The 24,328-nt window shown below is 43.8% G+C and overlaps 1 protein-coding gene across 3 annotated transcripts in view; it reads right to left on the bottom strand.

The window, feature by feature from the left end:
• LOC140206732 (NACHT, LRR and PYD domains-containing protein 3-like) overlaps positions 1–19,551 on the bottom strand; it is a 35,934-nt gene extending 16,383 nt beyond the window's left edge. The window contains exons 1-4 of one of the 3 annotated variants that reach the window (XM_072274924.1): positions 19,377–19,551; positions 15,447–15,566; positions 9,081–9,173; positions 5,075–5,167 (exon numbers count right to left, since the gene is read on the bottom strand). In XM_072274924.1, the coding sequence (XP_072131025.1) occupies positions 5,075–5,167; positions 9,081–9,173; positions 15,447–15,549 (289 nt within the window). In that variant the 5' untranslated portion in view covers positions 15,550–15,566; positions 19,377–19,551. The remainder of the gene's footprint in view (positions 1–5,074; positions 5,168–9,080; positions 9,174–15,446; positions 15,567–19,376) is intronic. The other 2 variants (XM_072274926.1, XM_072274925.1) reach the window with 2 other exon arrangements.
• Between the last annotated feature and the right edge of the window lie 4,777 nt (positions 19,552–24,328).

Genomic DNA, 24,328 nt, shown 5'->3' with positions numbered 1-24,328 from the left:
CAATTCCCCTCTCTCTGCCCCCTTCGCCCTTTCAGTCCACAATAAAGACGCGTATCAGAATCAGATTTATTATCACTCACACATTTAACTTTTTTTTTTTGTTTTGCAGCTGCAGTACCATTCATTACATAACATTACTACAGTATTGCGCAAAAGCATTAGGGACATATATATAGGTAGGGTGCCAAGAGTTTTGCGCAGTTCCGTATGTAGGCCCCACATTCGCCCAATCCACCATGAGCTGCACGGAACAGCATTGCCGTTCGCCCCACACGCATCATCGCTTCAGTTATACTTTTTCCTTCCTTCTACTAAAGCTGTCATTGCCACCACAATGATGAGGAAGCGGGTGTAAAATATTGCAATCCCCCCTCCTCTCCAAAATGTAACAATGTTCAGTGTTAGTAATTACAGTGGGATTGCAATATTGTCAACTTTCCTGTCGAGTATGTGCTCTTGGATTATTTATTTATATAGCATCCAGCCAGACCTCTAATCTGCTCATTCCTGGGATGTGAACGCCATTTACAAAACTGCCAGCTGTGGTGTACCTCATTGCAGAGGGAGGGGATGCCTTCATTTTAGAGAGCAGGTAAAAATCGACTGGATTAGGTCTGGTGTCATGCTCAGACACAGAGTGACAAGTTGGGGTGCTGATCCTTGAGTGGGCTATATGAACAAATTTGGTTCTCGAGATTACGGACACTGTCCTATCAGCATTTTGTTTTATCACAGCACATCACTATTCCAGAATCTCTGGTAAGATTCGAACCTACATTACGCTCAATGTCTATGGGGCTGCACAGACAAGCAATGCCATCATACCTGGTATTTAAAACTCTGCATATTTTTCTCCTCCTTTCAGCTGTCAGTTTTCTCCTTTGGCCTGTGTGTCTCCCTGGTCCTAATGTGCCTCGATATCAAAATGGTCACCAGTCTTCTCATGAATATTGCCTGATGTATTTCAACATAAGAAGAGAAGGCAGGTGTATTGGGTGGAGTGGGATCCTGGATCAGCCATAATGGAATGGCCTAATTCTGCTCTTATGTTTCATGGTCTCATGACCTACCCAGGAATTTTAATCTTGAGTTGCAGGTGGTGGAAAGCACTTTACTAGGCAGATAGTGGAGTGGTTGTGCAAAAAAATATTGCAAGGCCTACATAGAAAGTCAGGGACAGTAAGATTAGGCAAAATGGGAATACTGTTCAGAGTTGCGTGTATATTAGTGCAGGGAATATTGTTCGTAAGGCGTTTAAGCTCAGTGCGTGGATCATAATGTGGAATTATGAAATTGCAGCCATTAATGAGAATTGTATGCAGGAGAGGCAGGACTGGAAACTTAATGTCCCAGATTTCCATTGTTTTAGACTTGGCAGAGTAGGAGGGAATAAAGAGTGAGGTGTGGTATCACTAAACAGGGAAGGTGTCGTGCAAAAGTTCAGACAGGGCAGACTGGACAGCTGGCCTACTGAGGCATGGACTATATTCGCCAAAGTGCTGTAGTGCTCCGTGATTAACTACATTTTTGACCTGTACCCTGGAGAATACTCGAGTTATTCCGATGATTACGGATTCCAAATCCTTATTTGTCTCCTTTAGCACTGCCTGACCTGCACATCATCATCACTCCAGTCTGGGTGACCGCCTATTGCTAGGCGAATTTCACAGGAAACCTCTCTTCCCAGTCAGTACATTAATGCACACCAGAGTCCTCAGTGAATCCATTCCCTCTCCAGATTTCCTTAGAATCATTCAGCACTACAGCCCAGAAACAGACACTTCGGCCGAAATCTTAATCTGTCTAGTTCCATCGACCTGCAGCTAGAACAACGCCCTCCATGTCCTTCCCAGTCATGTACATATACTGAATTTGTCATGGCTCGGTCCATGAAGTCCATATTCCGATTCACGGTCCGGTCCATCGACCCTTGCTCCAGGTTTTCCTGTCTACCCTGTTTCTGTTCTTGTTGAGCTCTAATTGAGGCAGCTGATGCTCGTTGGGGCTGGCTGCATGAATATCTTCAGAGACCAGGGTGTGTCTGCTGGATTGTTCTTGTCCTTACTCCTTGTATCCCTTTCTCTGCCTGTTTCCTCGCCTGAAGCCTTGCCGGTAACTCTCACCTCGTCTCGCCTTCAGTCTTGTCCTGGAGCCACCCCGTACCTAGCTCCATTCCTGTCCCTTGCCTCCGTCGGGTAAGCCAGGCCGTCTCGCCATTACCTGTGGTTAGTTCTGTCCCTTGCCTCCGTCGGGTGGTGATCCGCGTCCTGCCCAGGAATACCGTGCCCTGCCCAGGAGTAGCCTCCTGCCAAGCCTCACCTCAAGTCTCTAGCCTGAAGACTCCAGCCTCGTCTTGCCTGCCAGCCAGGACTCGTCCTTGCCTAGTTCTGGGATCCAAGCCAGAGGCAAGACCCAGGTACTGGGGCTTTGTCCTGTCTTGGCTCGGAGTCCAAGCCCGGGCTCCTAACTCTCTTGACCAGTCCTATTCTGGGTTCCCGGTTTTTGTGTCCATGTCCTTGCCCTCACCCTGCATTCTAGTCCTGTCCCTAGTACTTCAGTGCCTCTGTCTTGCACTTGGGTCCGTTCCCAGCCATCGCCTTATGACAGAATTCCCTTAAATGCTGAAATTGTGTCGGCATCCACCACATCCGCAGGCACCATTTTCCACACTCTAGCCACAGTTTGATTGAAGATAATCCGCTTATTCCTCTTCAACATTGCACCATTCACCCTTAACTCATGATCTCTTCTTCCAGTCAAGGCATAATTTTATATAGCTCTATCAAATCTCCTTTTGTTTTCCTGCACTCTAGGAAATGAAGACCACCCTCACACCAACCTCTGAGTGAAGATGATCCTCTTCTTGTTCCCTTTAAACATTTCTTTACTACTTTACTGTCACCAAACAATTGATATTAGAGCGCACAATCATCACAGCGATATTTGATCCTGCGCTTCACGCTCTCTGGAGTACAAATTGATAGTAAATAGTAAAAATTTTAATTATATATCATAAATAAAAATTTTAATTATATATCATAAATAGAAAATAGAAAAGGGAAAGTAAGGTAGTGCGCAAAAAAAAAAAAAAAAACAAGAGGCAGGGCCGGATATTTGGATGGTACGGCCCAGATCCGGATCAGGATCTGTTCAGCAGTCTTATCACAGTTGGAACGAAGCTATTCACAAATCTGGCCATACAAGTCTTCAAGCTCCTGAGCCTTCTCCCGGAGGGAAGAGGGACAAAAAGTGTGTTGGTTGGGTGGGTCGTGTCCTTGATTATCCTGGCAGCACTGCTCCGACAGCGTGCGGTGTAAAGTGAGTCCACGGACGGAAGATTGGTTTGTGTGATGTGCTGCGCCGTGTTCACGATCTTCTGCAGCTTCTTCCGGTCCTGAACAGGGCAACTTCCATACCAGGTTGTGACGCACCCTAGAAGAATGCTTTCTACGGTGCATCTATAAAAGTTAGTGAGGGTTTTCACCATTAATTCTTAATTCATGAACTAATTCCAGTATATACTCCTCATAATTTTCTATAGCTCTGTCTAGTCTTCTCATTCTATTTTGGTTTGGGTAATAAAGTCCGAACCTATTCAACCTTTCCCAACAATTCAGGTCCTCAAATCTCGGCAATATCCTTGTATTTTTTTACTGCACTTTTGCAATCTTGTTGATGTATTTCCTGTACGTCAGTGAAGAGAATTGCACACAGCGCTCCAAATTAGTCCGCAATGAATAGAATTTCATCTTAATATCTGAACTCATGTAACACAATACCTTGATTTCTGGTGGCCAATGTGAAAAAGTTTTCATTATGACCTTTTCTACTTGTGATAGCACTTACAAGGTTCTGTTTATCTGTATTCTCATATTCCCCTGTTCTATAGCATTCTGCAGTACCCCAAAATTTCGCTGTGTAATCCTATACTGGCTTGCCTTTGCAAAATACAACACCTCACACATCTCTGCATGAAATTCCACCTGCGATTTTAAAACAAATGTCTTATGGTCCAAATCCCGCTGGAAAAATTGACGGATTTTTTTTTTTCCCCCTGCTTATGTACCACCAGCCTCGGCGTCGTCTGTAAGCTTATTGATCCACTTGACCACGTCATCATCCAGATTGTTAATATAGATGCAAACAACAACAGACCCTAGACCAGTCCTTGAGGCAGACAACAAGTTACCGGCCACCAGTCCGAGAGCCAACTCTCTACCACCAGTCTTTGGCTCCTGCCACAAATCCAATGTCTAATCCAATTTATTATCACATTCTGAACGCCAAATGACTGAAACTTCTCGACTAAACTCCCATGCAGGATCTTCTCAAAGGGCTTGCCAAGATTTACTGCCTTTCCTCTATCAACCTTCATAGTATATTCCTTGATTACTCTATAAGACTGGATAGACATAACATACTACCACACAACCATGTTGAATATCCTTAAGCAGTCCCTGTCTATAAAAATTCTAACACTTAAAGTACTTCCAATAACTTTCCCAGTATTGATGGCACGTCCATCATAGTTACTCAGATTATCTTTAGAGCCTTTCTCAAACAACAGAACAGCAGGGGCGCCGCTGTAGCACAGCCGTTAGTTCGACACTATTGCTGCTCAGGGCATCTTAATTTGGAGTTCAATTCTGGTGTCCTCGCTGAGCACATTTGTATGTTCCAACTCATGTGGCGACTGTTTTCTCCGGATGTTCCGGTTTCCTCTCACAATCCAAAAACGTACCGGTGGTTAGTTTGATTAGTCGTTGCAATTTTACCCCCGAATTACATTAGGTTAAATCGGTGGGCTGCTCCATGGCACCGCTCGGTTGATTAAGGAAAGTTATTTGAACACATTTGACAATCTCTATCTCAGTCATCACATTTACAAGCATGGCAGTCCCAGTTACTGTCCATAAAATCTCTCAAGCAGTGATTATAATAAACATGTATATGTTATCCCTATATTTCTCAGCCCTTACGTCTTCCCTGTATTCCTATGAATTACGGGCCCAGGCATTAAATCTGGAACTGATGTTAAGGCAACATTTAACTTTGTTAGTATTCTGTAACGCACCTGTGTCCTGTCCCGCTTTGGAGCTCACTGGATCCTCATGCATATTCATACCTCCAGCCATGGTGGGGTTGGGGTTTTCAACATCCTGGCTCTCTGCAATAAACAGAATGAGGATTAGGTGATTTCCAATGACAGTAAGACACTGCTTTCTGTTCTGCTCTTTCCTCATCTGCAAACTGCTCTCTGTCTGTGAGGTAAATCATCACGTACATACTGACAATCTATCCAAACCCATTTACTTACCGCTTGTACAATTCCTGCAATGCCTTGGCGATTTTATTCATATCCGAAACAGAATGAGAGGAGAGGTTTAATAACGCTGGCATATGTCGTGAACTGGTTAACTTTGTGGTATCGGTGTAATGCATAATATAGATAGAAAAACAACATTGAACTATAGTCTATATATCTGAAATTTATAGTAATTCCAGTCGGATTTCAATATTGCCAACGTTCCCGTCGAGTATGTGCTCTTGGGTTATTTACTATTATAGCATCCAGCCAGACCTCTAATCTGCTCATTCCTAGGATGTGAACACCATTTACAAAACTTCCAGCTGTTGTGTCCTTCATTCTAGAGGGATGGAATGCCGTCATTTTAAAGAACGGGTAAAAATCGGGTGGATTAAGGTAGGCGTCGTGCTTAGACACAGAGTAACAAGTTCAGGTCGTGATACTTCAGTGGGTTATATGAACAAATTTTGTTGTCAGGATTACGGACATTGGCTGTTCACCAATTTATGTTATCACTTCACATCACTATTCCAGAATCTCTGGTGAGATTTGAACCTGCATTCTGCTCAATGTCTATGGGACTGCACAGACAAGCAATGCCACCAAATGTGGTATATAAAACCCTGCATGTTCTTCTTCTTTCAACTGCCAGTTTACTCCTTTGGCCTGTGTGTCTCTCTGGTCCTGATGTGCCTTGATCCCAAAATGGTCACCAATCTTCGCATGGAAATTGCCTGATGTATCTCAACACAAGAGAGAAGGCAGGTGTATTGGGGTGAGTGGGATCCTGGGTCAGCCAAATGGAATGGCGGAGTAGTCTCGATGGGCTAAATGGCCTAAATCTGCTCCTATGATTTATGGTCTCACAACCTACCCAGGCATTTTAATCTAGAGTTGCAGGTGATGGAAAGCATTTTACTATGCAGATAGTGGAGAGGTTGCACGAAAAATAAATGTTGCAAGGCCTACATATTAAGTCAGGAACGGTAAGATTAAGCAAGATGGGAATACTGTTTGGAATTACGTGCATATTAGTGAAGGGAATTTATTAACGACGTGGATGTGGGGTAGATGGGTGGGTTGGCAAGTTTGCAGATGACAAAGGTTGGTCGTGTTGTGGATAGTGTAGAGAATTGTCGAAGATCACAGAGAGGCATTGATAGGTTGCAGACATGGGCTAAGAAGTGGCAGATGGAGTTCAACCCGGAGAAGTGTGAGGCGGTACACTTTGGAACGACAAACTCCAAGGTAGAGTACAAAGTAAATGGTAGGATACTTGGTTATGTGGAGGAGCAGAGGAATCTGGGAGTACGTGTACACAGATCCCAGATAGTTGCCTCCACGTAGATAAGGTAGTTAAGAAAGCTTATGGGGTGTTAGCCTTCATAAATCGAGGGATAGAGTTTAAAAGTCGCGAGGTAATGATGCAGCTCTATAAAACTCTGGTTAGGCCACACTTCGAGTACTGTGTCCAGTTCTGTTCGCCTCACTAAAGGAAGGATGTGGAAGTATTGGAAAGGATACAGTGGAGATTTACCATGGTGCTGCCTCGTTTACAGAGTATGCATTATAATCAGAGATTAAGGAAGCTAGGGCTTTACTCTTTGGAGAGAAGGAGGATGAGAGGAGACATGATAGAGGTGTACAAGATAATAAGAGGAGTAATCGAGTGGATAGCCAGCGCATCTTCTCCAGGGCAGCACTGCTCAGTACAAGATGAGATGGTTTTAAGCTGGGAAGTTCAAGCTGGATATTAGAGGAAGATATTTTACTCAGAGTGTGGTTGGTGAGTGGAATGCGAGGAGTCAGTGGTGGAGGCAGATGTACTAGTGAACGTTAGGAGACTACTAGACAGGTACATGGAGGAATTTAAAGTGGGGGTTATATGGGAGGCAGGGTTTAAGGGTCAGCACAACATTGTGGGCCGAAGGACCTGTACTGAGATGTACTATTCTATGTTCTATGGTCTATGGAATACTGCTCGTAAGGTGGATAAGCTCAGAGCATGGATCATCATGTGGAATTATGAATCTGCAGCCATTAGTGACATTTGATGTCCCAGATTTCCATTGTTTTCAACATGGCAGAGTAAGGGAATAAAGAATAAAGGTGTGGTATTCCTAAACAGGAACGTTGCCGTGCAAAATCTCAGACATGGCAGACTGGACTTCTTCTCCTTTAGCACTGTCTGGACTGCACATCACCATCACTCCAGACTGGGTGAACTCTTGTTGCTGGGTCGATTTGTCAGGAAATCTCTCTTCCCAGTCACTACGTTAATGAACACCAGAGTCTTCAGTGAATCTATTCCCTCGCCAGGCATTTCTTAGAATCATTGAACACCACAGAACAGAAACAGACTCTTCGGCCGAAATATTAATCTGTCTAGTCCCATCGACCTGCAATCAGAACATAGCCCTCCATGTCCTTCCCATTCATGTACCTATATTTTCTTAAAAGTTGAAATCGTACCGGCCACCACCACTTCCGCAGGCACCGTGTTCCACACTCTCGCCAAAGTCTGAGTGAAGATAATCTCCTTGTTGTTCCTCTTAAACATTTTACCATTCATCCTTAAATCATCATCTCTTCTTCCAGTGTAGGCGCAATTTTATATAGCTCTATCAAATCTCCTTTCATTCTCCTGTACTCTAGGAAATAAAGACTATATTCACACCAACCTCTGAGTGAAGTTGATCCTCTTTTTCTTCCCTTTAAACATTTCACCATCAATCGTTAATTCATGAACTAATTCCAGTCTACACTCCTCAGTATCTTCTATAGCCCTATCTAATCTCCTGGCATTCTTTCACTCTGCAGAATAAAACCCGAATCTATTCAATCTTTCCTCACAAATCGGGTCCTCACATCCCGGCCATACCTTTGCATTTTTTCTGCCCTCTTTTAATCTTGTTGATGTATTTCCTGTGGGTAGGTGACGAGAATTGCACGCAGTACTGCAAATTAGTCCTCAATTAAGAGAACTTCAACTTAACATCTGAACTCCTGTAACACAGTACTTTGATTTCTGAAGGCCAATGTGCCAAAAGCTTTCTTGACGACCTTATCTACCTGTGATACCACTTACAAGGTTCTGTGTATCTGTATTCTCAGATCCCTCTGTTCAATAGCATTCTTCAGTTCCCCGAACATTCGCTGTGTAATCCTACTCTGACTTGTCCTCGCAAAATGCAACACCTCACACATCTCTGCATGAAATTCCATCTGCGATATTCAGCCAAATTTCATCGGGTCCAGATCCTGCTGGAAAATTTGACGGCCTATTACCCTGCCTATGTACCACCTACCTCAGTGTCATCTGCAAGTTTTTAATCCACTTTATCGCATCATCATCCAGATCGTTTATATAGATGCAATCAACAACAGACCCTGGACCAGTCCTTGCAGCAGACAACCAGGTACCGCAAACAACAGGAATTCTGCAGATGCTGGAAATTCAAGCAACACACATCAAAGTTGCTGGTGAATGCAGCAGTCTAGGCAGCATCTCTAGGAAGAGGTACAGTCGACGTTTCAGGGGTCTCGGCCTGAAAAGTCGACTGTACCTCTTCCTAGAGATGCTGCCTGGACTGCTGCGTTCACCAGCAACTTTGAATTAGGTACCGGCCCCCAGTGCAAGAGCCAATTATCTACTACCACCCTATGGCTTCTGCCACAGCTCCAATGTCTAATCGAATTAATTATCACATTCTGAAAGCCAAGTGAGTGAACCTTCTTGACTGAACTCCCATGCAGGACCTTATAAACGCACCTGTGTCCTTTCCCTCTTTGGAGTTCGCTGGATCCCCATTCATATTCACATCTTCAGCCATGGTGGGGATGGCGTTTTCAACTTTCGGGCTCTCTGAAATAAACATACATATATATATATATATATATATATATATATATATATATATATATATATATATATATATATTTGAAATAGTTCAATTAAATAGGTAGTGCAATAAAGAAATTTTAAAGGAAGTAGTGAAGTAGTGATCATGGGTTCAGTATCCATTCAGAAATCAGATGGCAGAGGGTGGGAAGCTATTGTTGAATCAGGCTTCTGTTCCTCCTTTCTGATGGTACTGGAAGCCCTGAATGATGGACGCCATCTCTTTGAAGCACTTCTCCTTGAAAATGTCCCCGATACTATGAAAGCTCGTACCCACCATGGTGCTGAATAATTTTACAACTCTCTGCAGCTACCCTTGATCCTGTGTAGTAACAACCTCCGCTATGCCAGACAGTGATGCAATCGGTTAGAATGCTTTTAGTGACATACCAAATCTCCATAAGACAATAAGACCAAAAGACAAAGGAGCAGAAGTTGACCATTCGGCCCTTCGAGTCTGCTCCACTATTTTATCATGAGCTCATTCTTCTATTTAGTCCCACTACCCCACCTCCTCAAACTCTTGATGAAATATAGCCACTGTCTTGCCTTCTTAATGGCTGCATTGATATGTTGGGTCCAGGTGAGACCCTCAGACATAGTGACAACCAGGAACTTGAAATTTCTCACTCTCTCCACTTCTGATTCCTCTACGAGGACTTGTGTGTCTTCCCTCGTTTTACCCCTTCTGAAGTCCAGAGTGAGTTATTTGGTCTTACTGAAATTCAGTGAAAAATTGTTCATGGAAAGCTGTGACACCGGCTGATACATCTCGCTCCTGAATGGCCCCTCATCTCCATCTGAAATTCTGACAACAATGATGATATCATCAGCAAATTTAAAGATGGCATTTGAGATGTGCCTAGCCACACAGTCATGGATGCAGAGAGCGTAGAGCAATGGTTAAGGCCACACCCCTGTGGTGCACCAATGTTGATTGTCAGTGAGGTGGAGATGTTACACCGCCTTTAGAATGCATTCATCTCTCTTTGAAGTTTTCATGCTTTCTTGCTTTACAACATTGAATTACAATGGATCTATTTTGGCTTTTTGACACTAATCAACTGAAGAGACTATTTCGTGACACAGTGAAACACATTTCTAAAGAAATGGTCTAAAGATACAAACGTATTACAATTATTAATCACAAAACAATTGATTGCATAATTACTCACCCTTTCAAGAAGTATTTAGTAGATGCACCTTTCACAGTAATTACAGCCTTGAATCTGCATGGATCAGTCTCTATCAGCTTTGCACATCTGAACACTGAAATTTTTCCACATTATTCTTTACGTTACTGCTGAAACTCTGTCAGATTTTATGGGGTCCATGAGTGAACAGCTCTTTTCAAGTCGAACCGCAGATTCTCAATTGCAGTGAGGTCCACACTCTGACTTGGGCACTTCAGGGCATTAACGTTGTTTTTGAACAACTTCTGAGCAATTTTAGCTTTATGCTTTGAGTCATTTTCTTGCTGGAAAACAAATCTTCTCCCAGGTCGCAGTACTCTTGCAGACTGCATCAGGTTTTCATCCAGGATTACCCTGTATTTTGCTGCATTCATTGTAACCTCTATCTTCACAAGCTTTCCAGGATCTGATGTAGTAAAGCATCCCTATAGCATGATTAACTCACCACCATGCATCACGGTAGGGATGGACTGTTTTTGATGATGTGCGGTGTGCGCCAAACACAAGATTTAGTCTGATGGCCAGAAAGTTCAATTTTCTTTTCACCAGACCATAGAACCTTCTTCCAGCTGACTTCAGTGTCTCCTACCCCACATGTCTTCTGGCAAACTGTAGCCAAGATTTCATGCCAGTTTCTTTCAACAGCAACGTTCACTTTGCCACTCTCCCATAAAGCTGTGACTGGTAAAGCACCCAGGAAATAGTTGTTGTATGCGCTGTCCCTCCCATCTCAGCCACTGAAGCTAGTAACTCCTCCAGAGTTATCATAGGACCATTGGTGCCCCCCCCCCACCTCAGTGATTCACTTCTTGCACAGTCACTGTTATTGAGGACAGCCTGTTCTAGGCAGATTTACAGCTGTGCCATATTCTTTCCATTTCTTGACAATTGACTTAACTGTACTCCAGGGGATATTCAGTGACCTGGAAAAGTCCTCGTATCCATCTTCTGACTTGTGCTTTTCTACCAACTTTTCCCGGAGATCCTTGTTGTATTTATTTGTCTTCACGGTGTAGTTTTTGCAAAGATACAGACTCACCAGCAGTTGGACCTTCTATATACAGGTGTAGTTTTACTACAAACAATTGAAATACTTTGACTGTGTGACTTCTAAAATCAATTGGCTGCACGAGTGATGATTTGGTGTGTCCTATTACAGGGGATGAACACCCATGCAATCAATTATTTTGTGCTTTATATTTCTAATTAATACAGATTACTTTGTGGAGATCTGTTTTGGCTTTCACGAGAAAGTCATTTTCATGTTGATCAGTGTCAAAAAAAGCCAAATTAAATCCATTGTAAAACAATAAAACATGAAAACTTCCAAGGTGAGGGGAGTGAATATTTCATAGGCACTGCATTTCAAATCCGCACAGATTTTGGTTTTCCGGTTTGGAAATTGAGAGTGCAGTTGCAGAGAGAGATACAAATGCCTAGGTTCTCGATGTTTTCGATCAGAATTGTAGGAATGATAGTGTTAAATGCTGAGTTGTAGTTAAATAACAGAATCCTGGCATAGGTATTTGTATTGTCGAGATGATCCTTGGCCACGTGGAGATGCAATTTGATCATATCCACTGTAGGCCTATTGTGGAGATTGGCCAATTACAGAGGATCCAGGTTCTTGCTGAAGTGGGAATTGATTCCAGCCATAACTGACCTCTAAAATAATTCCCACACCATAGATATGAGCGCTCAAGGATGATAGTCGTTAAGACATCTTATCCTGCTTTTCTTGTGCGCTTGAAACAGGTGGAAACTTGCAAATGTAGCAATGAGAAATTGAAAATAAACTTGAACAGTTGGTTGACACAGGTTTTCTGAGCCCTACCAAGTATTCCATTAGGCCCTGCCGCCCATGTACTTGTTTCTCAAATGTGGTGTTCATAACAACCCACACACTTCATCCCCTCTGGCGTTCCTGATTCCAAAAACCCTCTGCCTGAGGATTTCTTCAAGTCCTCTCGAAACATCTTCCCGATTGCACTAAATGAGGGGTTCAGAACCTTTATTATGCAATGGACCACTAACATTAACCGAGGCGTCTATGGACTCCCAGTTGGGACCCTTACCCACGTACTCAACTCGGTCCTTCTACTCTTCCCAAGTTGGCTGTCGCAACGTATACATTTGTGTCTGACAGCAACTTTGAATCTTGAAAGGGGTGAGACTGCATGATCCCAGTGACCGTACACAAACTGAGATATGGGTACTCAGGAGAATGATTACAGCATAGGAGATGGAAGTACAGGAGTTATATTTTAACTTTAGTAATACTCTGGAGGCAATTAATGAGATTGGATTTACAGAAAGGTCCAAGTATGTTGGTAATTTAGTTACTGTTGGGATTTCACGATTTAAACTTGTCTAATGTTATTTTCTTTTGCATGGTGAATAACTTTGAATATTTATTTGTTTTAAAGTCTCGGAGTTTTTTCAATGTTCTCGAATTGTAACTGAAACTGTTTAACCCTTAGGAACAAGAGGTCTCTGACATGGTTTAAATTGTGAATATCTTGCATGCTTCAAATGTGTAAAATATGGCAACACTGAGTTTATTTGAGAGAAGAGAGTGTGAGTCTGCATTTATGTCTGTGAGAGACAGGGTCCAGAGACCATTTTCAAGAGGCTGTGCTTTTAAGACATTGCATGATGTGTTAAATTGCCGGGGGTCCCCATCCATCAGCTTTCTGTCGCTTCCTTGGTTCTCCGAAAAATGTGTGAAAGCTTGTCATGGTGGGACATGAATGTTCATTTTAAGGTTTGCAGTTACCTGCAAGGAAGAACGGTGCAAATACAGATTTTTTTTTCCTTCTTGTGATTTTTCTGGTATATTTTTCTTTTTTACACGGAAATAAGTTTAGATTAACTCTGGTCCCACAATGGCCAGGTATAATCTCAGTCGACGTGGACATTTGTGCATCTTTATTTAAGATACGGGAAGCCCACATTTCTGAGGAAAATGTGCATCTGGGGCAAATTAATCATTGCCGATAATTAAACTGGAAATTTGAAACTAACAGCTAACATTCCAACCCCTCTGTTTTTCCTTTCTCCAGCAAACCTCTTCCTGAAAATTTCTTTTTCAAGTCCTCTCGAAAGAAAATTCTCCATTACTGTAAACGGTCTGTTCACAACCTTTATTATATAATGAGCCCCTAACATTAACCGAGGAGTCTATGGATTTCAAGTTGTGGACCATGTACCCATGTACTCTGCTCACTCTTATTCCTATTCTCAAATCGGCCACCAGCAGGTATTCTGCAAATTCACCGGTAGCAGCTTGTATTTCGAGAGATTTCATTTGCAGTCCTGCCTGAGAAACAGGCTGCTCTACCAGCATCTCCCCGGGGTGGCACGCTGAGAGAGGTCTGCCCCCATCTCACGGCCCCTTTCACCCACCTTCCATTAGCCTTTCCGAGTCTAGTTTGATAATCCCATCTTCTAGGACACTATCCTACACGGGTCGCATAACGTCTCGTTGGTAGACAGCACATGCTCACAGGGTCTTACGATGTTTCATTCCAGGCACCCTGCCTTCACCGTTTCACATATTGCCCCATCCTTCTGGACGCGGACCCTACCCAGCCATGTGCTACCATAATCCCGGGACCTGACATTCAACCTACCTCCCTTTTCGGAGGATGCAACTGATCTGGACATGGTGCAGGAGGGATTTACCAGGAAAGGGACTGTAAAGTGGCATGGGTTTTAATGCAGACAAATGTGTACTTTGGAAGGATAAATATGTTGAAGTGTATGAAGAAATTGGTGAGGCCTAATCTGGATCAGAGTGTGTTGTTCTGGTCACCTAACGACAGAGAAGAAATCAACATGATTGAAAGGGTGCACAGAAAAGTTACAATGATGTTGCCAGGATTTGAAGACTTGAGTTGGAAGTTAAGGTGAATTGGTTAGGAATTTAGTTTAGGGTGGTATGGTGACATAGTAGTTAGCAGAATGCTTTACAGCCACAGTGACCTGCGTTCAACTGCTGCTGTTGTCTAAAGACTTTATACGTTTCTCTCCGTGACCACATGTTTCCGGTTTGCTCCAACATTATAAAGATGTTTGGGCTAGTAGTTTAATTAGTCACTAGCGTATAATTTGCGGCACGCACTTGTTGGGACATGCCGTAAACGAAGGGAGGAAGAAATAAATTCTATGCTATGTCCACCGGCTCCCACTCATCTATTTCAACAGCTATAATTTCTAAAAAGGTCCCACAGAGTACTGAATCATGCCTGCCCTTCGAGGAATATGATTTCACGGTCTGTTGTGCATTCCCCAATTTCAGAATTATTATTGTAAGGGGTTTCTTCTTTTATGTTACCGCTTAGGCTAATCAAAATGGCTTCTTTGTTATTTAACTGCTGAGAAAGTTCTCTAGCAGTTTGGGTTATAAAGAGTTGTATTCAGTTGCTAACCAACTGCGATAGATGTTATTCTTTCTTGTGTGTCTGTAAGCTATTGTGATGTGTGGGCTCTGGCGGAGAAGGTGAGATGGGGACCGAGACAGTGGATGCAATGCTGTGAGCTGGCCGACGAGACGGACCCCCAGCCGAAGTCCAAGGTCCAGGGTCTTTGCCAAGGAGAGGAGACGAAGATAGACTTGTGTGGAGTGTCTGGTCGACCACCGTGGTTGGTCCCAGGTGGCGGATCGAGGTGGTCGGAGGTGATTGAATGGTGGAAAGAGGACTCCGTTACTGTTGTGCACGAAGTGGTTGAACTTTGATAAGTTTGGCACCTTTTACTTTCCTTTTATATTTTATCTCTATTAATTACATAGTTCTAGTAATAGCTATAAATTATAATAATTTAATCGCATATGGTGCATTGTCTGTTATTTGGAGGGGTGGGCTGCATCACACAGCATCCACACAAACTTGACTACCCATTTGGCAGGGCCGAAGGCTGCTTCCTCTAGAGGAAAGCGAGCTGAGCGAGCCTGAAGCTTACCAGGGGGCTACATTATGAGTTCATAAGTAATACTCGAGTGACTACCAGATGCTTAATTTTAAACAATTTGAAGTCTACTAACCTGCTCCATGTTCAAAGCTTCCAGGGGGTTTCAATTTTGTGGCATCATCAACTTCCCCTTGCGGTAAGTTTTCAGGCTGAGTTTTAGTGAATATACTTCCCATTTCAGTTGTTTTGCTGCCTTCAAAATGAAAATGCAGGTTAAGGAGCAACACAACACATCACTGAAGCTCATAGAAATATTTAAACCATAAGATCTTAAGACATAGGTGTAGAATTAGGCCATTCAGCCCATCGTGCCAATCCACCCTTCTACCCCGACATCCAGGTCGTTAATAAAAATCACAAAAAGTAGAGGTCCCAGAACCAATCCTTTTTAGCCACCACTAGTCTCAACCCTCCAGTCCGAATGTACTCCCTCCACCACCACCCTCTGCTTTCTGCAGGCAAGCCAATTCTGAATCCACCTGGCCAAACTTCCCTGGATCCCATGCCTTCTAATTTTCCAAATAAGCCTACCGTGTGAAACCGTTTTAAATGCCTCACTAAAATCCATGTAGATCACATCCACGGCACCACCCTCATGTATATGTCTGGTCACCTCCTCAAAGAACTCTATCAGGCTTGTTAGACACGATCTTCCCTTCACAAAGCCATGCTGACTGTCCCTGATCAGACCATGATTCTCTAAATGCCTATAGATCCTATCCCCAAGAATCTTTTCCAACAGCTTTCCCACCACAGACGTAAGGTTTACTGGTCTATAATTACCCGGACTATCCCTACTACCTTTTCTGAACAAGGGAACAACATTCGCCTCCCTCCAATCCTCTGGTACCATTCCCGTGGACAACGAGGACATAAAGATCCCAGCCAGAGGCTCGGCAATCTCTTCCGTCGCCTCATGGAGCAGCCTGGGGAATATTCCATCAGGCCCCGGGGACTTATCCATCCTAATGTATTTTAACAACTCCAACAGCTCCTCTTCCTTAATATCAACATGCTCCAGAACATCAACCTCACTCATATTGTCCTCACCATCATCAAGTTCCCTCTCATTGGTGAATACCAAAAAGAAGTATTCATTGAGGACCTCGCTCACTTCCACAGCCTCCAGGCACATCTTCCCACCTTTATCTCTAATCTGTTGTACCTGCACTATCGGCTCTAACTGGCCTATAATTTTCTTTCTTTTGCCTTCCTCCTTTCTTAAATAGTGGATTGACATTTACAATCTTCCAGTCCTCTGGGACCATGTTGTAATCAAGTGATTCTTGAAAGATCATGACTAATGGCATCCGTCATCTCTTCTGCAACCTCTCTCAGGACTCTGGAATGTATCTATCTGGTCCAAGTGACTTATACAACTTAAGATCTTTAAGCTTGCCGAGATTTTTTTTTTTTTTTTTAAATTTGTAATAGCAATGGCACTACTTCCTGCCCCATGATGCTCTCAGACCTCTGACACACTGCTAGTGTTGTCAGCAGTAAAGGCAGATGCAAAGTAACCATTAAGTTCATCTGCCATTTATTTGTCCTCCATTACTACCTCACCAGCATCATTTTCCAGTGGTCCAATATTAACTTTCTGCAACAGTGTCCTGTCCAAATAAACAAAGGAAATATTTATTATTTTCTCAGTGTTACTCTTTAAGATATGCCCCAAGTAAGTGCTCTGCTCTGTTATTCAATGCCTCTACTGAATGGATTTGACTTCTTAAAAAAGGCATATCCTCGCCCATATGACATTGTGCAGCGTCACTTAGGGGATACTGCAAAGATTGCGTATGTCTAAACTGGAAATGTTGGCCTCAACACTAAGCAGTGTGTGTATGTAAGTGTAATGCTGTGCATCAGCCAGTGAGCACCATCCTTACTATAAAGAATGGTGAATGTGACATCATACTACAGGGATGCTTTTCATCAGCACGACTCACCATCTGGTATGGTTTGATGTGAGGATGAAAGCTGCTAAATACAGAGATTTTGTATAAAACATTAGCAAACAAACACCCTCGACACAGCCAGAAATCTGAAAGTGGGGAGGAAGATAATTTTTAAGCAGAACAACGACCCAAAGCACACTGCGGGAGCAAACATGAAGTAGCTTCAAATGTAGAAAATTGATGACTCTGAGTAGCCCAATCAGCGATCTGATCTTAACCCTATCGAACATCTCTAGCAAAATCAAAACTGCTGTCCACCGCCGCTCCCCAACTAACCTGGCACAGCTTGAGCAATTTTGCAAGGAGGAATAAAGAAATCTCACTCCATCATGTTGTGGAAAACTAATAGAGACTGTCCCAAAATATTACTATCTATAATAGCTGCAAGAGGTGTTTCACCCAAGTACTGAAGAACAGCAAGTACGTGAAGTACTGAAGGACTGAATGAATACATTTGAACGGCTAATATTACCGCTTTATTTATTTTTCATGCTTTACAATTCTCCCATGGATTTGGGTTCTGCTGTGGCAGAGAAAGAGGATGGGGTTCACAGAAAAAAAAACAACAAAACTTCAGCTAAATTGATTAAAATCCCTGGTTGCAATACTCATTTATGTGAATAAAGATTTTTTTTTGGTGGGTGGTGAATACTATTTCAAGTACTGTATATGCATTGCCATATATGGACCACATATATACTTTATATGCTGTATATACGATATTACTATACATATACATACTGTACATATATACATTATACTGTATATACAGTGTGCATTGATATGCAAAATAACACCCTTTTTGTAGATGTATTCGTCTGAAATAAGAAATTTTGAAAATGGAACAGGTGTTTGCTACACAGATCTCGCACCCTTGCCTTGGAACAGTTCGCCATTGTTGTGGAGCTATTCTTAATCTTAACTTAACCTGTGGAAACAGTAGGATCACAAGAGGCACCACAGCCAGAAGTGGCTGAAAACAGAGCAAATATCTCCTTGATGGCTGAACCAATGCACAGACAACTGGTTGTTGGGAAATAAAGTTCCGAAATAAATATCAGAAGCTGAAATATTCTCACCTTAATTCCCCAAGAATACTCTGATAGTGCGGATACTGTGTATCATTTTGTTACAAATAGCTCCGCCCACCGCCCCACACGGAAAACCCATAACCATGGCAACACACAATGCTGGAGGAGCTCAGGTCAGGCAGCTCTACGGATTAGTGTAAACAGTCGACGTTGCGGACAGAATCCCTTCATCAGGAGTGGAATGGAAAGGGCAAGAGGGCAGATGATTGACTGATTTGGAAGGTGGGGGTTGTTGTTCTGTGAGACTCGGTGCTCAGGGTCTGCGAGCAAGCAGCTGCCTGTCCTGTCCGTGCACATTCCTCAGAACAGGGAGCGGCCTTTCTGCTGAAATCAAATCGAACCCGTTCGACAAAACACCGTCATTCAAGCGTGAAGGAAGTTTAATATTGTAATTAACACTTTCTGCTACAGGGAAGAGCGATTGAACCAGTGACGCGATGTAAGGACATTACCCGGGGTCTCGAACCTGCAAAGTTACCAGTTACTTCGCTCCCCTGTTTGCTGCGAGTTTCCAGCATTTTGTTTTTATCTCAGACTCCTGTCATCTGTAGATGCGCTAAAAATAATTTTCAAGCTTCCTTCAAATAAATCAAACCAAAGCATTCCCATAAGCGACGTTTCGTAATATAACCGGGTTTCGACCTGTTATTCTGAGTACTTGCGTTTTAATGAGGGACAGAGAGATCGGTGACAGATCACTGCCCCGTGGGATTTCACATGTTGCTACCGGTGTGAAAGATGCCTTCAGCTCTCACTCAGTAGAAACCACCCTGGAGAGTATTTCTGGTTCAAGGTAACAACGTCGTTTCTCTTAATCCATTTGGACAATGATTGACCCGTTAACATGAATATGTCAGGACTGCCCTCTGCCACTAAATTCACTCCCGATCCCGATCAAAGCCGAGTTTCGCTGTGAACGCTGAATACTTGTACAGACTCATACACAACACTTACCTCTGATGCTGTAACCGGACGGCGTTCAGTGTGGTCCCGGGAAATCACAGACTGACTTCCCGGGTGACCGACAATGGTCCTGCACCGGTGGGCTCACCCTGTACGGAGAGTTGAGTCTGAGCTGCTGCTCCCGAGTCCGTCGGTCATTACAGATGGACAGGGCCGGGTGAGCCAGGGTAGAGCGGGACTGTCGCGGTCCGGGTCACACTAACTCTCACCGGCTCAGGACGGGTCCGACAGCGGGAGGAGGCGGGAGTGGGATCAATGTAGCAACCTTAGAGTGGAAAACAAACAGGCTGCGCTAACCATTCTGTCCGGATTTCCGTGTAAATCTCTCCTTTTTCTCTCATGCAACCAGTGGGGCGGAGTTTCTCTGTTTAACCCAGCGAATCCCAGGCTGCGAATTTGATCCATCCCAGGTCCCGAGAGGATCTGAGCTCGGCCCCGTGTGTAAACAGGACTGTCCTGCATAGGTATAGTTCCAGCTCAAACGTCCTTCTGCTGTTCAGGTACAGAGAGACGCATTTCTGCTGAAATTAAACCAAACACATTCGACTATATATTTCCACTAACTGGGGGGAAAAAAAAACTTAGAGAGATTATCGCATTTCCATCCGAACAACTATTATCACAAGAAACCCCCTCGCCCACGGTTAACAGCGCGTTTCATTTCAGGAGCAGAGGTTGTTGACCGACCCCCGCCGGAAATACTTGTTGAATTTATTTCTCTTAAAAGTCATGTATTCCAAATGGCCAGAAGTGTGACCGAAGGAGGGAGTGATGCACTCTCTGAAAATAGTCACGCACGTTAAAATGGCCGACAGGGAGGGAATGACGCACTGATTGAAAATGAGCACGGGGTGGGGGGGGGGATGGAGGGGGAAGTTGCGTGCTGATTAAAAAATGGGAGTCTCACTCCCTGTTATAAGTGCGGAGCAAGAGGGGACACAAACACATTTTCTAGGTTTAACTACATTGAGTTTATTACTCGTTACAAGAAGAGCAAAGCGGAAGCGGGAATAAGCGTAATGGACAAGGACTTGGAGCCAGGACTGGACACTGGGAACCCCGGAGCCAGGACTGGACACGGGGAACACCGGAGCCAGGACTGGACACTGAAAATTCAAATACTGGACAAAGAACACTGAGCCGGGACTCCTCTTTGACGCAGGATATGGAGCCAGGAGTCTTCTTATTCTCTGGACAGACTCAGATACAGGACATAAAACACTGAGCCGGGAATCTTCCTTATACACAGGACGGAATCGGGATTCTTCTTGACACGGTCAGGACCCCTCTAGGGTTCAGGGCCGGTCACCCGTTTTAGACGTAGGACATGGATACGGAGACAGCACAACGATGGACAGTACTATAACTGGCCACAAGTACGTTCCAAGCAGCGGCGAGCTCTTGACTCACCCCGGCCGGTTAACTTTGACGGACCCGCTCTGGCAAGGGAAGGCGGCTTGCTGGCTCTTGCTTCGGGAGATAGATAGATAGATATACTTTATTAATCCCGAGGGAAATTTGGTTTCTTTACAGCCGCACCAACCAGGAATAGAGCGTAAATATAGCAATACAAAAAAAAAACAACAATCAAACAACAAAATGCAAACTATGCCAGATGGAAAATAAGTCCAGGACCAGTCTATTGGTTCAGGGTGTCTGATCCTCCACGGGAGGAGCTGCATGTTCGATGGCCACAGGCAGAAACGACCTCCCGTGCCGCCAACTGTTGTATCACGGTAGAATATGGCCGAAGTCCAACAGTAAAAAGTTCAATATCCAGTTTGCAAAGACGTTCCTTGATCGTAATATGCCCAGGATTGCACCATCCGTTGTTAACCAGATCAGTAAACACCCAACTCCTTAATGCTTACCGCTCTCAGTGCATATCCGGTCAGCCGGAACGGTATTACCCACCGAGCTCCTCTTCTCCAAAAATCTCTATTGTCTCAACCCGGTCCTCTTTCCTCGGCTTTGTGATCCCCCTCTGCATCCTCTGTTTTCCTCCGGATTTCAGCAGGGGTGTCCGCCGCTCTGCTCGCTAAACCGGCCGGTATTTGCTGGTCCGTGGAATACACAATGAGACTTTGCTTCTGTCTCGCGTGTCGGGATGTAACCATTTCCAGCGCGAAAGAAAACCCAAATAAAACTCTCTCTACCAGCATGTTAGAGAGGATGCAGCTTCGACGTGTTACCGTGAGAAAAACAAAAAAATAACGTAAATTAAAAAGTAAGAAGAAGAAAGTAAGAATAGATCGGAACGGCTGTACCAGGCTGCATGCACGATCGCTGCATGTGCACGCGAGAAGACTTGGCTTGCTCCGGGAAGATTACTTTGGCTCGTACTAGCTTCAGCGACGTCGTTACACAGCATAATGCTCTCGCACCGAACGGCTGAAGCCAAAGACTTCAGTCGGGAGTAAATTGTCTTTAATAACCAAGCCCGAGGGAGACGGGAAAACAGGGAATTAAAGGGAAACAGGGAGTCAATGGTCCGGATTGTAACACGAACAAAATGAATTTAAAGGGAACCTGAACCGGACAATGACACTCCCCACTATCCCCTGACCTAAACCTCACTCTCTCCATCCCTCTACTCCATGTACCCTATCAATACCCCTCATGATTTTGTAGACTTCCTTCAAAGCTCCCTGAAATCTTCTGCGTTCCAAGGAACAAAGTTGTAACCTATCCAATTTTCCCTTATAACTCTGGTCCACCAATCACGGCAACATCCTTGTAAATTTTCGTTGTACTCTGTCAAACTTATTTACATCTTTCCTGTAGGTAGATGACGTAAGCTGCACACAATACTCCAAATTAGGCCATATAAACGTCTTATACACCTACAACATATAATGCAATCTCCTGTTCTGAATAATTTATTAAGGCCAATGTACCAAAGATTTCTTTGCTATCTTATCTATTCGTGCCGCCACTTTCAATGAATTGTGGACCTTTGTTCCCAGGTGCCTTTGTTCTACCGCACTCAGTGCCCTACTCTTTCTTCACCGTGTAGCACCTATTCTGGTTGGTCCTACCGACGTACGCAGCTTGTAAGCTTGCATTAAATTCCATCTGCCATTATCAGCCCATTTTTACACCTGATGGAGATCCCGCTACAAGCTCTGATCGTGTTCCTCCCTGTCAAATACACCCCAAACCTTGGTGTCATCCGCAAATTTGCTGATCCGGATAATCTAATTATCATCAAGATCATTGATATCGATGACAAACAACAATGGATATCAGCACAGATCCAACTACCGACAGCATGGCTCCATGAAGCAATGGTTCTCCAACACGGCCTGCAGATGGTAATTGGCCGCTCTAGCCTTGCACCCTGAAAATCTTGTCAAGACAAAACAGGCGCCCATACTCGACCCCAAAGCCACTTATATTCCAAGCCCCAAGATGGGCTTCAGGTGCCAATGATTAACTCAAACAAAACAAGGGACAGCTGGAAGACCTGGAGTCCTGAGTCCCTGACGGGACTGTGGACCGGAATGCGGACTTCACGGACCGGACCATGACAATTTGTCAAATACATAAGTATATCTACTCAATATACAGTATGAGAGTTCCAGTCCGTATGTCGAAGATTAAAATCAAATTATAACAAATTATGTTTCTTGCAATATTCTCTGATGTCCACTAATTTGTTCCTTTAAATCCCGTGGACTTTTGGGTGGTCTATAAGGTACACTCATTAACATGTTCAAACAATTTTTATTTTTCCAGTTTACCCATAAAGCCCCACTAGATGAGTTTTCCCATATGTCCTTACTGCACACTGTCATGACACTTTCCCTAAGCCAGCCCTACGTCTTTAATCCCTCACACTATGTCACGTCTAAAACAACGGATCCCCAGAATATTGAGCTGCCAGTCCTCTGCAAGCCAGTCTTAATAATGATGACAATATAATAATTCCATGTGTTGATCCATGACCTAAGCTCATCTGCCTTTCCTTCAATACTCGTTGCACTGGAATATACGCAGCTGAGAACACTAATCACAACATGGTTAACCTTCAATTCCTGACTTTGTCTGAGGTCTTAACAACATCTGTTTGAGATACTTGGATAGGTACATGGATGGGAGAGAATGGAGGACAGGTCAATGGGATTGAGAGTAGGGGAGATTCAAACAAGAGGACATGAGTTGAGAGTTAGGGGCAAAGGTTTAGGGGTAACATGAGGGGGAACTTCTTTACTCAGAGAGTGGTAGCTGTGTGGAATGAGCTTCCGGCAGAAGTAGTAAAAGCAGTTTCGATATTGTCATTTAAAATAAAATTCGATAGCTATATTGAAAGAAAAGGAATGGAAGGTGATGGGCTGAGTGCAGGTCAGTGGGACTAGGTGAGAGTAAGCGTTCGGCACGGACAAGAAGGGCCAAAATGGCCTGTTTCCGTGTTGTAATGATGGTTATATATGGATTCGGTGGATTTGCAGTTTGACACGGAGACCTGGAATCGTGCACAATAAAACGCCAGGTGTGGGAAAGGGAGAATAGGAATCATTCATTGTAAAGCATCCAGTGTGGGATGTGGAGACCGGAAATGGTGCTCGATAAGATCCAAAGACCAGGTATCGTTTGCAGAAAAATCCCCGTGTGGGAGTTGAGACCGGGACTTGTGTGTGGTAAACGCCCCAGCTGTGGAACACCAAGACAGGGAACCACAATCTCAGGGTGAATTTGTTCAGTGACTTGTGATCAGCCATGACGAACATCCATGACATTGTGGATGAATAAATATTTAATCCAATAATTCTGACCTGTGGCACATCACTAGTCACAGGCCTCCACTCAGAGAAGCAATTCTCTACCACCACTCTCTGGCTTCTTCCATCGAGCCAATGTCGAATCCAATTTACCACCTCTCCATGTATACCTAGTGACTGAATCTTCTTAACTAACTTCCTATGCGGGACCTTGTCAAGGGC

This window comes from Mobula birostris, chromosome 13 (assembly GCF_030028105.1).
Source record: "Mobula birostris isolate sMobBir1 chromosome 13, sMobBir1.hap1, whole genome shotgun sequence".
Classification (NCBI taxonomy): domain Eukaryota; kingdom Metazoa; phylum Chordata; class Chondrichthyes; order Myliobatiformes; family Myliobatidae; genus Mobula; species Mobula birostris.
Note: the sequence above shows the minus strand (reverse complement) of the source record. Positions and strands in the feature narration are given on the sequence as shown.